The 14,042-nt window shown below is 53.5% G+C and overlaps 1 protein-coding gene across 3 annotated transcripts in view; it reads right to left on the reverse strand.

Moving 5' to 3' along the window:
* LOC146839072 (uncharacterized) overlaps positions 1-14,042 on the reverse strand; it is a 123,457-nt gene that overhangs the window by 62,216 nt on the left and 47,199 nt on the right. For 2 of the 3 annotated variants that reach the window (XM_085603079.1, XM_085603077.1), the window contains exons 3-5: positions 7,529-7,645; positions 6,735-6,851; positions 5,718-5,828 (exon numbers count right to left, since the gene is read on the reverse strand). In XM_085603079.1, coding sequence (XP_085459205.1) covers positions 5,718-5,828; positions 6,735-6,851; positions 7,529-7,645 — 345 coding nt within the window. Of the gene's footprint in view, positions 1-5,717; positions 5,830-6,734; positions 6,852-7,528; positions 7,646-14,042 lie in introns of those variants that run through there. The other variant, XM_085603078.1, reaches the window with a different exon arrangement.

Below are 14,042 nucleotides of genomic sequence, written 5' to 3' on the forward strand. Positions count from 1 at the left end.
GTGGATGCAGGGATGCTCTCAGTGGCGATGCTTGTACTCTACAGCACCTGCGGGCACCCTGCCCCAGTCTGCAATCCCACACCTAGATACCAGTGGATGTAGGGATGCTCTCAGTGGCGATGCTTGTACTCTACAGCACCTGCGGGCATCTTGCCCCAGTCTGCAATCCAACACCTAGATACCAGTGGATGCAGGGATGCTCTCAGTGGCGATGCTTGTACTCTACAGCACCCACGGGCACCCTGCCCCAGTCTGCAATCCCACACCTAGATACCAGTGGATGCAGGGATGCTCTCAGTGGTGATGCTTGTACTCTCCAGCACCCGCGGGCACCCTGCCCCAGTCTGCAATCCCACACCTAGATAACAGTGGATGCAGGGATGCTCTCAGTGGCGATGCTTGTACTCTACAGCACCCACGGGCACCCTGCCCCAGTCTGCAATCCCACACCTAGATACCAGTGGATGCAGGGATGCTCTCAGTGGCGATGCTTGTACTCTACAGCACCCACGGGCACCCTGCCCCAGTCTGCAATCCCACACCTAGATACCAGTGGATGCAGGGATGCTCTCAGTGGTGATGCTTGTACTCTACAGCACCTGCGGGCACCCTGCCCCAGTCTGCAATCCCACACCTAGATACCAGTGGATGCAGGGATGCTCTCAGTGGTGATGCTTGCACTCTACAGCACCTGCGGGCACCCTGCCCCAGTCTGCAATCCCACACCTAGATACCAGTGGATGCAGGGATGCTCTCAGTGGTGATGCTTGTACTCTACAGCACCTGCGGGCACCCTGCCCCAGTCTGCAATCCCACACCTAGATACCAGTGGATGCAGGGATGCTCTCAGTGGCGATGCTTGTACTCTACCGCACCTGCGGGCACCCTGCCCCAGTCTGCAATCCCACACCTAGATACCAGTGGATGCAGGGATGCTCTCAGTGGTGATGCTTGTACTCTACAGCACCTGCGGGCACCCTGCCCCAGTCTGCAATCCCACACCTAGATACCAGTGGATGCAGGGATGCTCTCAGTGGCGATGCTTGTACTCTACAGCACCTGCAGGCACCCTGCCCCAGTCTGCACTCCCACACCAAGATACCAGTGGATGCAGGGATGCTCTCAGTGGCGATGCTTGTACTCTACAGCACATGCAGGCACCCTGCCCCAGTCTGCAATCCCACACCTAGATACCAGTGGATGCAGGGATGCTCTCAGTGGTGATGCTTGTACTCTACAGCACCCACGGGCACCCTGCCCCAGTCTGCAATCCCACACCTAGATACCAGTGGATGCAGGGATGCTCTCAGTGGCGATGCTTGTACTCTACAGCACCTGCGGGCACCCTGCCCCAGTCTGCAATCCCACAGCTAGATACCAGTGGATGCAGGGATGCTCTCAGTGGTGATGCTTGTACTCTACAGCACCCGCGGGCACCCTGCCCCAGTCTGCAATCCCACACCTAAGATACCAGTGGATGCAGGGATGCTCTAAGTGGAGATGCTTGTACTCTACAGCACCTGCAGGCACCCTGCCCCAGTCTGCAATCCCACACCTAGATACCAGTGGATGCAGGGATGCTCTCAGTGGCGATGCTTGTACTCTACAGCACCTGCGGGCACCCTGCCCCAGTCTGCAATCCCACACCTAGATACCAGTGGATGTAGGGATGCTCTCAGTGGCGATGCTTGTACTCTACAGCACCTGCGGGCATCTTGCCCCAGTCTGCAATCCAACACCTAGATACCAGTGGATGCAGGGATGCTCTCAGTGGCGATGCTTGTACTCTACAGCACCCACGGGCACCCTGCCCCAGTCTGCAATCCCACACCTAGATACCAGTGGATGCAGGGATGCTCTCAGTGGTGATGCTTGTACTCTCCAGCACCCGCGGGCACCCTGCCCCAGTCTGCAATCCCACACCTAGATACCAGTGGATGCAGGGATGCTCTCAGTGGCGATGCTTGTACTCTACAGCACCTGCGGGCACCCTGCCCCAGTCTGCAATCCCACACCTAGATACCAGTGGATGCAGGGATGCTCTCAGTGGTGATGCTTGCACTCTACAGCACCTGCGGGCACCCTGCCCCAGTCTGCAATCCCACACCTAGATACCAGTGGATGCAGAGATGCTCTCAGTGGTGATGCTTGTACTCTACAGCACCCACGGGCACCCTGCCCCAGTCTGCAATCCCACACCTAGATACCAGTGGATGCAGGGATGCTCTCAGTGGTGATGCTTGTACTCTACAGCACCTGCGGGCACCCTGCCCCAGTCTGCAATCCCACACCTAGATACCAGTGGATGCAGGGATGCTCTCAGTGGCGATGCTTGTACTCTACCGCACCTGCGGGCACCCTGCCCCAGTCTGCAATCCCACACCTAGATACCAGTGGATGCAGGGATGCTCTCAGTGGTGATGCTTGTACTCTACAGCACCCACGGGCACCCTGCCCCAGTCTGCAATCCCACACCTAGATACCAGTGGATGCAAGGATGCTCTCAGTGGCGATGCTTGTACTCTACAGCACCTGCGGGCACCCTGCCCCAGTCTGCAATCCCACACCTAGATACCAGTGGATGCAGGGATGCTCTCAGTGGCGATGCTTGTACTCTACAGCACCTGCAGGCACCCTGCCCCAGTCTGCAATCCCACACCTAGATACCAGTGGATGCAGGGATGCTCTCAGTGGCGATGCTTGTACTCTACAGCACCCATGGGCACCCTGCCCCAGTCTGCAATCCCACACCTAGATACCAGTGGATGCAGGGATGCTCTCAGTGGTGATGCTTGTACTCTACAGCACCCACGGGCACCCTGCCCCAGTCTGCAATCCCACACCTAGATACCAGTGGATGCAGGGATGCTCTCAGTTGTGATGCTTGAACTCTACAGCACCCACGGGCACCCTGCCCCAGTCTGCAATCCCACACCTAGATACCAGTGGATGCAGGGATGCTCTCAGTGGCGATGCTTGTACTCTACAGCACCCATGGGCACCCTGCCCCAGTCTGCAATCCCACACCTAGATACCAGTGGATGCAGGGATGCTCTCAGTGGTGATGCTTGTACTCTACAGCACCCACGGGCACCCTGCCCCAGTCTGCAATCCCACACCTAGATACCAGTGGATGCAGGGATGCTCTTAGTGGTGATGCTTGTACTCTACAGCACCGGCAGGCACCCTGCCCCAGTCTGCAATCCCACACCTAGATACCAGTGGATGCAGGGATGCTCTCAGTGGCGATGCTTGTACTCTACAGCACCTGCGGGCACCCTGCCCCAGTCTGCAATCCCACACCTAGATACCAGTGGATGCAGGGATGCTCTCAGTGGTGATGCTTGCACTCTACAGCACCTGCGGGCACCCTGCCCCAGTCTGCAATCCCACACCTAGATACCAGTGGATGCAGGGATGCTCTCAGTGGTGATGCTTGTACTCTACAGCACCCACGGGCACCCTGCCCCAGTCTGCAATCCCACACCTAGATACCAGTGGATGCAGGGATGCTCTCAGTGGTGATGCTTGTACTCTACAGCACCTGCGGGCACCCTGCCCCAGTCTGCAATCCCACACCTAGATACCAGTGGATGCAGGGATGCTCTCAGTGGCGATGCTTGTACTCTACCGCACCTGCGGGCACCCTGCCCCAGTCTGCAATCCCACACCTAGATACCAGTGGATGCAGGGATGCTCTCAGTGGTGATGCTTGTACTCTACAGCACCCACGGGCACCCTGCCCCAGTCTGCAATCCCACACCTAGATACCAGTGGATGCAAGGATGCTCTCAGTGGCGATGCTTGTACTCTACAGCACCTGCGGGCACCCTGCCCCAGTCTGCAATCCCACACCTAGATACCAGTGGATGCAGGGATGCTCTCAGTGGCGATGCTTGTACTCTACAGCACCTGCAGGCACCCTGCCCCAGTCTGCAATCCCACACCTAGATACCAGTGGATGCTCTCAGTGGCGATGCTTGTACTCTACAGCACCTGCAGGCACCCTGCCCCAGTCTACAATCCCACACCTAGATACCAGTGGATGCAGGGATGCTCTCAGTGGCGATGCTTGTACTCTACAGCACCCGCGGGCACCCTGCCCCAGTCTGCAATCCCACACCTAGATACCAGTGGATGCAGGGATGCTCTCAGTGGCGATGCTTGTACTCTACAGCACCTGCGGGCACCCTGCCCCAGTCTGCAATCCCACACCTAGATACCAGTGGATGCTCTCAGTGGCGATGCTTGTACTCTACAGCACCTGCAGGCACCCTGCCCCAGTCTACAATCCCACACCTAGATACCAGTGGATGCAGGGATGCTCTCAGTGGCGATGCTTGTACTCTACAGCACCCGCGGGCACCCTGCCCCAGTCTGCAATCCCACACCTAGATACCAGTGGATGCAGGGATGCTCTCAGTGGCGATGCTTGTACTCTACATCACCTGCGGGCACCCTGCCCCAGTCTGCAATCCCACACCTAGATACCAGTGGATGCAGGGATGCTCTCAGTGGCGATGTTTGTACTCTACAGCACCTGCGGGCACCCTGCCCCAGTCTGCAATCCCACACCTAGATACCAGTGGATGCAGGGATGCTCTCAGTGGCGATGCTTGTACTCTACAGCACCTGCGGGCACCCTGCCCCAGTCTGCAATCCCACACCTAGATACCAGTGGATGCAGGGATTCTCTCAGTGGTGATGCTTGCACTCTACAGCACCTGCGGGCACCCTGCCCCAGTCTGCAATCCCACACCTAGATACCAGTGGATGCAGGGATGCTCTCAGTGGCGATGCTTGTACTCTACATCACCTGCGGGCACCCTGCCCCAGTCTGCAATCCCACACCTAGATACCAGTGGATGCAGGGATGCTCTCAGTGGCGATGCTTGTACTCTACAGCACCTGCGGGCACCCTGCCCCAGTCTGCAATCCCACACCTAGATACCAGTGGATGCAGGGATGCTCTCAGTGGCGATGCTTGTACTCTACAGCACCTGCGGGCACCCTGCCCCAGTCTGCAATCCCACACCTAGATACCAGTGGATGCAGGGATGCTCTCAGTGGCGATGCTTGTACTCTACAGCACCTGCGGGCACCCTGCCACAGTCTGCAATCCCACACCTAGCACCAGTGGATGCAAGGATGCTCTCAGTGGTGATGCTTGCACTCTACAGCACCCACGGGCACCCTGCCCCAGTCTGCAATCCCACACCTAGATACCAGTGGATGCATGGATGCTCTCAGTGGCGATGCTTGTACTCTACAGCACCCACGGGCACCCTGCACTACATTCAATGCCTCAATTGTCCAATATCACAAATGGAGCAAGAATGATAGAGCTACGCATTGTGTGCCAAGAAGCAAACAGACGAGGAGACTGCTATAGAATCACAGCACTCAATCTTGCCCCTAATCCTGGATAGTAAATAGATCTTGGGTGAGCAGTGCTATTTGGGGCAAGAACAAGAAACTAGGAGCTTGAAACATGTAAACGAATATTTCAAATAAGAGAAAACAACATAGAGATGAGGAAAAGAAATGACAAAACAAACAAAGATGCCATTTGTTTAATTGTAAAACAAACACCAATGAAAGCACCATCACAAAGGATGAGCCAATGCCAACTACTGGGCCACAGTAGATGACACTCGGCACTCCTGCTGGGATCAAGGAGGTCTCTTATCTATTTATATTTGGTGTTATTTACTCACCTCTCTGATCACTGGTGCTTCCTTTCACCTTCGAGTCCTGGCCATCCACAGAGCAATCTTCTCGCTCTTCTTTGATGTTTGGTACAGTAGTCGGTTTGATGTCTGCCATTACTGTAAACAAATTATATATTACCAAATCTGTGCACATAACAGGAATCTCCGAAGACAATTACACAGCAGAGACATTGCACAAGTGGGGGTGGTGGGGGGGCATGTTGCCTTTGTAGCTCTCCTTGCGCACTCGTGGCAGAAGCAGCGCACTCGTGGCGGAGGCAGCGCACTTGTGGCGGAGGCAGCGCATTCGTGGCGGAGGCTGTGCACTCGTGGCAGAGGCTCTACACTCATGGTGGAGGCTGTGCACTCGTGGCCGAGGCTTCGCACTCGTTGCGGAGGCTCTACACTCGTGGTGGAGGCTCTACACTCGTGGTGGAGGCTCATCACTCGTGGTGGGAGCTTCGTACTTGTGGATGTGGCTCAGCACTTGTGGCGGAGGCTCTGCATTCGTGGTGGAGGCTCTGCACTCGCGGCAGAGGCGGTGGAGGCTTCACACTCGCGGCGGAGGCTGCGCACTTGTGGCAGAGACTGCACACTCATGGCAGAGGCTCTGCACTCGTGGCTGATGCTGTGCACTAGTGGCCAAGGCTCCACATTCGTGGCCGAGGATCTGCACTCGCGGCAGAGGCTGCGCACTCGTGGTGGCATCTGCGCAATAAAAAACTGTACTGTGGAGATCTCACCACGAGTGTGGACATCCTGCCACGACTGCAAAGCCTCCACCACGAGTGCAGAGACTCTTTGTGAATCGGGCCCAGAGTGTGGGGGATTGTATAATGCTGAAGTCTCTGTCTGGTACCAAGACACTGATCAGACTCTATGTGCGTTTGTCAACATCTGTCAGAGGGTAAAGGCATGAGGGAAATATAGAACCTAAAAGCTCTAAGATACTAAGGAGTAGAGGGGTGTTTTCTCCATCATCATTGGGATCAAGGGAGGATATTTGTAAGCTTGTTTTCTCACCTGTAATAATATTGAGGCTTCTCTTGATCTCATAGTCCTCATTATCGGGCACCATGGGGCAGTCCTCGGCCTCCTCCTTGAAGTTTGATGAAACAGCAAGTCCTGTGTCTACCATGACTGCCAAAAATAAAAGGAGGATCAGAAGAAATACAATCACAGAAGTGCATGTAAAGGCTGCAAAAGAAAATGGTCAAGAAAGCAAGAGGAAGGGGACGAGGGAGAGGCAGAGGAAGAAAAGTAAAACTGGCGACTCCTCTAAAGTTACACTTTCACCCTTCAGAGTTACCCCAGGCTCCATCCTATGCCACTGCTGTTCGGTGAACAGGTACACACCCGGGGATTCTATGTCCACCCATACACTGATTATACTCAGTCATTCCAGAGAATGGACTGCACAAATAAAAGCGATACCATACCCACTTGCATGTCTACGGTCTGGGCATGGGTGAGACAGATACAACTGAAACATATTAAGCAAAAAGGCTGAATTCCTTAGGCAGGACGAAGGAAGGGCAGGGTCTCTTTCTAGATCTATGTCAAATGCCAACTCTGATGGCTGGGGAGAATAAACAGGGTGTGTGGAGGTGGATGCATTATGCTAAAGCCTATGTCCGGTAATAAGTGAATAATTATGCCTATGTCTTTGTCATCATCTGTCAGATAGTAAAGGGACGAGGGAAATGTACAACTTTCAACAGCTCCCAGATACTAAGGAGTAGAGGGGTGGACTCTTTCACCTTTGGGATTAAGAGAGGACATTTTATGTCTTTTTCAAGTGGGCCTTGTTTACTCACCTGTAATAATATTGAGGCTTCTCTTTGTCTCACAGTCCTCATGATCGTGTTCAATAGCGCAGTCCTGGGCCTCCACCTTAATGTCTGATGAAACAGCAGACGTTGTGCTTACCAGTACTGTGAAAAATAAAATAAGAATCAGAAGAAATAGAACCGCAGAAGTGCAGCTAAAGGCTGCAAAAGAAAATGGCCAAGAAATCAAGAGGATAAGGATGAGGCAGAGGAGAAATTGTGTGGAAAATTATTACATCTTCTCTAATATTAAGTTTTCACCCTTCAGAGTTACTCAATGCTCAGTTCTTAATGATTGCTGTTCAACTTGGGGCGAGGATGTGGCCCTACGGCTAGAGCGGTCAAACAAGGTTTGAGTCTCGGCAGGGACGCCCAACATCCTGTGATTCTGGGTAAATCACTTAAGGACCCATGAATCAAGCTATTTTGTGATTGCAAACGTTGCGAATCGAAAAAAAAGGCTGTTTGCAATTGCAAAATAGCCTAACACAATGCCTGAAGCAAATTAGCTGATTCGCAAACTAATTCGCTAAAAATTGCGATTACCTTAATACCGATTTTGAATTAGCGATTCTGCCATTGGTAATCCCAATTAAAGATTCGCAAAACCTATGCATGAACAAAATAGCAAATTGCGAATCCTCAAAAAAGCGCAATTAGCAATTCTTAAATGAGAACAAATTATATCAGGTGGTAACAATTTTAAATTGAACAAATCAGATGCAAATCATCAGCAAACTATTAAAACAGTCCCAGAAGGCCTCAGAATGATTCACAATGGCTGCGCTCTACGTCATGCCAAGGAGAATGAGGCTTAGAGCAGCAGCACAGAGAAGAAGGAGGATACAGGAGCGTGTATTCAGATTGCGCGTTACTTTGTTGGGGCAGACGGAGGAAGGGATTTATGATAAATATAGGCTGAATGCTGACACAATCTATGAGCTCATACCTGGATTGGATCCAATACTGCAGTGTCAGACTCGCAGGACACATGCCATCCCCACTCATGTGCAGGTCCTCTGTTCTCTGCACCTCCAAGCTTCAGGGAGCTTCCAGGGAGTAATTGCTGCTGCTGGAGGTGTCGCCCTAAGTGCCCTTTCAACGTTTTTTAAATGCATTCCTTGATGCGGTGCTGCAGAGGATACACCACCACATTCGGTTCCCCACAACACCACAGGAATTGCTACAAACTAAATAAGATTTTCATCAAGTTGCCCATTTTCCACATGTCATAGGTTGCATCGATGGGACGCATGTAACCATTTGTCCCCCCTCAGGGAATGAGCATATTTACCGAAACCGGAAATCTTACCATTCATTGAACATTCAAGTTATCTGCAATTCTAAAAACATAATCACAGACATTGTGGCTAATTACCCTGGCAGTGCACATGACTCCTATATCTTCAGACATAGTGGCATACACAGACGTCTACTTGTGGGTGAATTTGGAGAAGGATATTTGCTTGGTAAACAGATGTAATACTGACTTGCACACCTGTCTGCCATGGTGACACATTGCAGTGACTAATGTATTTTCTTTTTACATCCTGTAAGTGATAGCGCATACGCTGTGTGCTCTTTCATCCGGACTCCATATCTGAATCCTGCTACACCAAGTGAGCAGCGATACAATGAGGCACACATCTCCACACACAACGTGATTGAAAGGACATTTGGGTTACTAAAATCTCGGTTTCGCTGCCTCCACAAAACTGGGGGTGCATTATAGTATAGGCCGGAGATTTGCTGCAAAATAGTCGCCACATGTGCCATGTTGCACAACATAGCCCCAAATAGAGGCATTCCCCTGGAAGACTGACAGCGAGCCATAGGTAGACATCCAGCCGAGACAACCACCACAAGAGGCAAGCGGGCCAAATGCAGCAGAGGGGAGACGGAGACGTGCAGAAATCACTCAACATTATTTCTAAGGTGGGTTATCATGAGACAACACAGTAGGTGCTCAACGGTTTATTCTAACAATATTGTGGTAGTGTTAATGCACACATACCAGGTGCAGAAAAGTGTAGTGTAAATACAGACAATTAAATGACATTGCCTTGGCACTTACACGTCAGTATGAAGAATGTACATGCTGCTGGTTACCTCACCAGAATAGTACCTGTCCAGGTCACTACTTTTTGCTGGCCACGCACTCCCGTGGTCCTCTCAGTAGGCTCAGCCACATCCCCAATTGAGCCTTCCGTGCCAGTGTTGCTCCTGGTACTGCGCCTTCTGGGATTTGTGACAGGTGCCAGTAGGCCTCACTATCCCCCCCCCCTGCAAGTACGTTGGTGCCACCAGCTGCAGTAGTCTGCAGTTGTTTCACTGCATTAGTGACCTGGATGAGGCCCCTGGCCACATCCCCGCAGCAGTGGCTCATCTCCACTTGCATGCTGACAGCACGATGGGAAAGCTGATCTGTAGTTGTGCTCAGCCTATTGATTGCCCTGGTGTAACCGTCCAGGTGCCCCAACAAACTGTGATGCCTCCTACCATGGGAGGCATGCTCACCCTGGATGACCCTGCACAAATCGTGCATAGCTGTTGCAACAATGGCTAGGTTTTCCGTGTTTGCCCTTTGCCCTTCAACTACAGCAGTGGTGAGCTCTCTCAGACAGTCACGTATGTCCCCCATGTGTGTTGCCATTGTCCCCAGTTGACCCTGCATAATCCTCATGTTCCTTCCTTGCAGGCGATGTACCCTCAGCATCTTGCCCTCTAGCCCACTCCAGGCAGCTGCCCCATTGTCCTCTGCAGACGTCAGGATTGCCCTGGGCTTTCGCCTGCGGAAATGGATGGACCTGCGCCGCATTGGTACCGCTGTTGGTGTGTTGCCAACCTGCTGTGTGGGAGTACCTGTGTGCCTCTCTTCATCACTGTCCGAAGCAGACAGTGGTGGGACTTTTCACCTGCGTCGAGTGGGAGCAGGTATGGGTGAGGATGCTGGCCCTTTTGGTTCCTCCTCAGACTGTTCCATTAGTCCCTCTGATTCGTGGACGTCAGCCACGTCACTCTCCTGAGCTGCTGCATCTGTGATTTTAAACAGTGCAAGTTCAGTTCTTTTTTGGTGCACATGTTTGTGACATAGCGCATGCAAATGTCTAATAAATGTACTTAAATTATGGACAAAGTCTACTTTAGTCACTTCCTTGCTGTACTCTGCTGCGCTAAAGCTGTGTTGGTCCCTCCTTGCCTTGCCCTTACATTTGTCTGTATACACCTCCCACAATGCATTTGGGTGTTGCAAGTAAAAAGTGGACTGGAGTCAGGTGTGCTACACTACGCAGGGTATGCCTTTGGGGCTATTTTAGTTACATTTAACATGGAAATATATTTAGTAGTGGTTTTACCTTGGGAGGTACCCGCATGTCACCGGCTTGGGCCAGGGTGAAACAGATCAAAGGGAAACATATTCTACAAAAACGCTTTATTCCTTATCCTCAGTCTGAAAGCCAATCACCAGTTTCCACCAGAACTGCCCAACACTCAGAACAGCCTTACGATCACTTTCTAAGTAGCTACTGCAACTAAATCTGAGGCGTCATCCGCAAATCCAAACTTGGACTTAAAACGTACATTAAAGCCATAGTAAAAGAATCATTAGAAACATCAGACCTTCCTTCCGAAATGCCAACTTAAGACCATTGTCCAAATAACAGTAATTGCACGCTTACAGTAAGGGGTACCTTTCTGCCAGTCTTCCTAAGACAAGACAGTCCTCCTCCCCCAAAGTCATTCTGCAGCCTGCTGACCATTGATTGCCCTCTGGCACCAGAAAAAGTGGAATTTGACCATATGATGCCTGAGTGATCTACCACCTTCAAACATGAAGTACATACAAGACCGCCTACATCACATATATATGCATTACACCACGGCTCCCCTGAGCACATTAAAATCCAAATCAACATGTCTGGAAGGTTCCAGAAGCCGAGGGTTTCCTCTTTTTAAAATGCAAACCTCAGGGAAAGATTCACAATGAGGCGCTCTTCTAAGAATGTTCCCATGAGGGGGGCGTGGCCAGCAGCATGCAGGGCTAGACGTGTCTCCCGGGAGCTCCCGGCCGACGTCTATATATCCGACCAATTACACATCTCCACTGGCCTAAAACCACACACTGGCTGTCGGTGGATGCCTGGAGAGGGACGAGCGCGACAAAGCCCGAAACCAAAGCCTCCAGAGGGAGTTTGGCCGACCTTGACGCGGCGCCCGTGGTGAAGGGGTAACGGCCGGACAAGATGGCGGCGCGGTGAACGGCCCGGGGCAGAGTGCCGCATCCCGTCAGGAACAGGAGACTACCTGTAAGTGACGAGGCGCCATCGGACACTGACACCAGCCGAGCCCGGAGAGCCGTACAAGCCCGGGTGCCTACAGGTCCGCCCGCCGGGCGAAGAGTCGGAGCACAGCGAAGGCGCTCAGGTGAAGGAAAGCTGCACGGGAGCGGACTGCGGAGGGGCCGGAACCCAGGGTGGCATGCGGTACGGCTTCCTCGACTGGGCCAGAGAGGGACGCCGGGCCGCAAGCTGAGTGGACCGGGTGCAGCGGGTGTCGCTGAGACTCGAGGCGCACCTACTCAACGTGGCGGCCGCTGCACCGGACTGACGACCAGAGAAGAGCCCTGCGGTCTCCACGGCGGGAGACAGGACCTCCCTGCCCACACCGGCTACAGCGAAGACACGGAGGCGGTACACTGGTTACGGCTAGAGCGGGGGAGCAGCGGACGCCGAGAGCCCACCTTTACCAATATGGCGGCCGCGACCTCGGACGCACTCGGTGAGTGAGCGGTGCGAGAGAAGGCGGCCCTGCGCACCCAAACACACAGAAGCCGGTAGTGGGGTGCATCTGACTTGAAACGAGGGGTTACTGTGGCAGATAACCCTCCCCCCCCACTCCTCACGCCCTCACTGCCAACCCACGGAGGTAAGCGCGCAGGCCACACTGGTGACCGCCACGCACTGGCAGCCACGCGAACCTGGGAGAGGCGCCCCCTGACCACCCCGAGGAAGCACTATTGATGAGACCAGTGGCGATGAGAGGGCTAGCCCTGTAAAGAAGCAGGAGTAGTGCAGCGCAAGGTTGGAGAGCAGGGGAGAAGGTAACATCCACGCTGCACTGTCGAAGGGCCCTGAGGGAGGGCTGAGATTGCAACCAGCGGCGGTGTAGACATGGGCGCCGGTTGGAACCTTGCTGGACGTGCTTCTGCATAGGGTGGGCCCACCACAGCTAACTCGGAGGGGCGACGCCGCACACCGCACTGTGCAACACTGAGGCGTAGTGGGTCAGGCAGAGCGGAGGGTCACTCGGAGACATACGGCCGGGATACCCGCTACCAGATAGGCGGGGAGGAAGAGGAGCACCAACCCAGTACACCACCTTGGACGATCAGAGTGAGGTGATAACGGGGGGGCTGCCTCGTAAAGGGTTGGTACTGGAGATTTGACGCACGGTGGGCAGTGCCTGGACACTCTGGATCCCTGTGGGGCACACAACGAGGAGGCCGCTAAAACCACTCTGCCCACATCCCTCACAGCTGGGCTCACCACTGAATCAGTTAGGATGGGGAAGAGGGACCTCCCACCCAAGCATCCCAAACAAGGCACTCTGGATCTCTTCGCGGCGCCAAGGACATCCAAAGACAACACAGGCGCGGCAGCAGAGGGGGCCACTGACACGGACAGGTTACTTGCAGCAATCCAGGCATCGAGATCGGATATCCAGGAATCCCGATCCGCGTTGGAGGGCAAAATTGGGGAAGTGGGCGCTGAGGTCACACTCCTGCGCCAAGATTTCAAAAACCTCTCCGCCAGAGTGACTGAGACTGAAACACGCATTGGAGAGGCTGAGGACTCGATAACTACGCTTCGAAGAGAAATGGCGGAGCTCCAGGCGTCGCACAGACAGCTGCTCTGGAAGGTGGATGACGCCGAAAATAGGGCGAGACGGAACAACCTCCGATTCGTGGGATTTAGAGAGGGAATCGAGGGGAACAATATGGCATCCTTCCTGCACAAGTGGCTCACAGACACCTTCCCTGGAGCCCGTTTTTCTTCCTGCTTTGTGATCGAAAGAGCGCACAGGGCGCTCCTGGCGAAACCTCCGGAGGGCGCGAGACCCAGGCCAGTGATCGCACGATTCCTAAACTTCGCTGACAGAGACTTAATATTGCGGGAAGCGAGGAAAATGGGCGAAATCCGAGTTGAGAACACCAACATAATGATTTTTCCGGACTATAGTCAGGAGGTCCAGAAGCAGCGGCACTCCTTTGATTCGGTGAAAGTAAAATTGAGATCACTGAACATTACGTATATGCTGCTCTTCCCAGCAAAACTCAAAGTCATCTACAAGGATAAGGCGCACTTCTTCAGCCATCCGGAGGATGCATGGCAATGGCTGGAGGAGAGACCGATCTTCAATAGTCGGGAAACGGCAGGGAGAGAGGAGCTGGTGAGGGCGGCACAGGACAAGGCGCGGTGGGGCTCGCCAAAACAGCAGAGGA

Source organism: Triturus cristatus, chromosome 4_2, assembly GCF_964204655.1.
Source record: "Triturus cristatus chromosome 4_2, aTriCri1.1, whole genome shotgun sequence".
Lineage (NCBI taxonomy): Eukaryota > Metazoa > Chordata > Amphibia > Caudata > Salamandridae > Triturus > Triturus cristatus.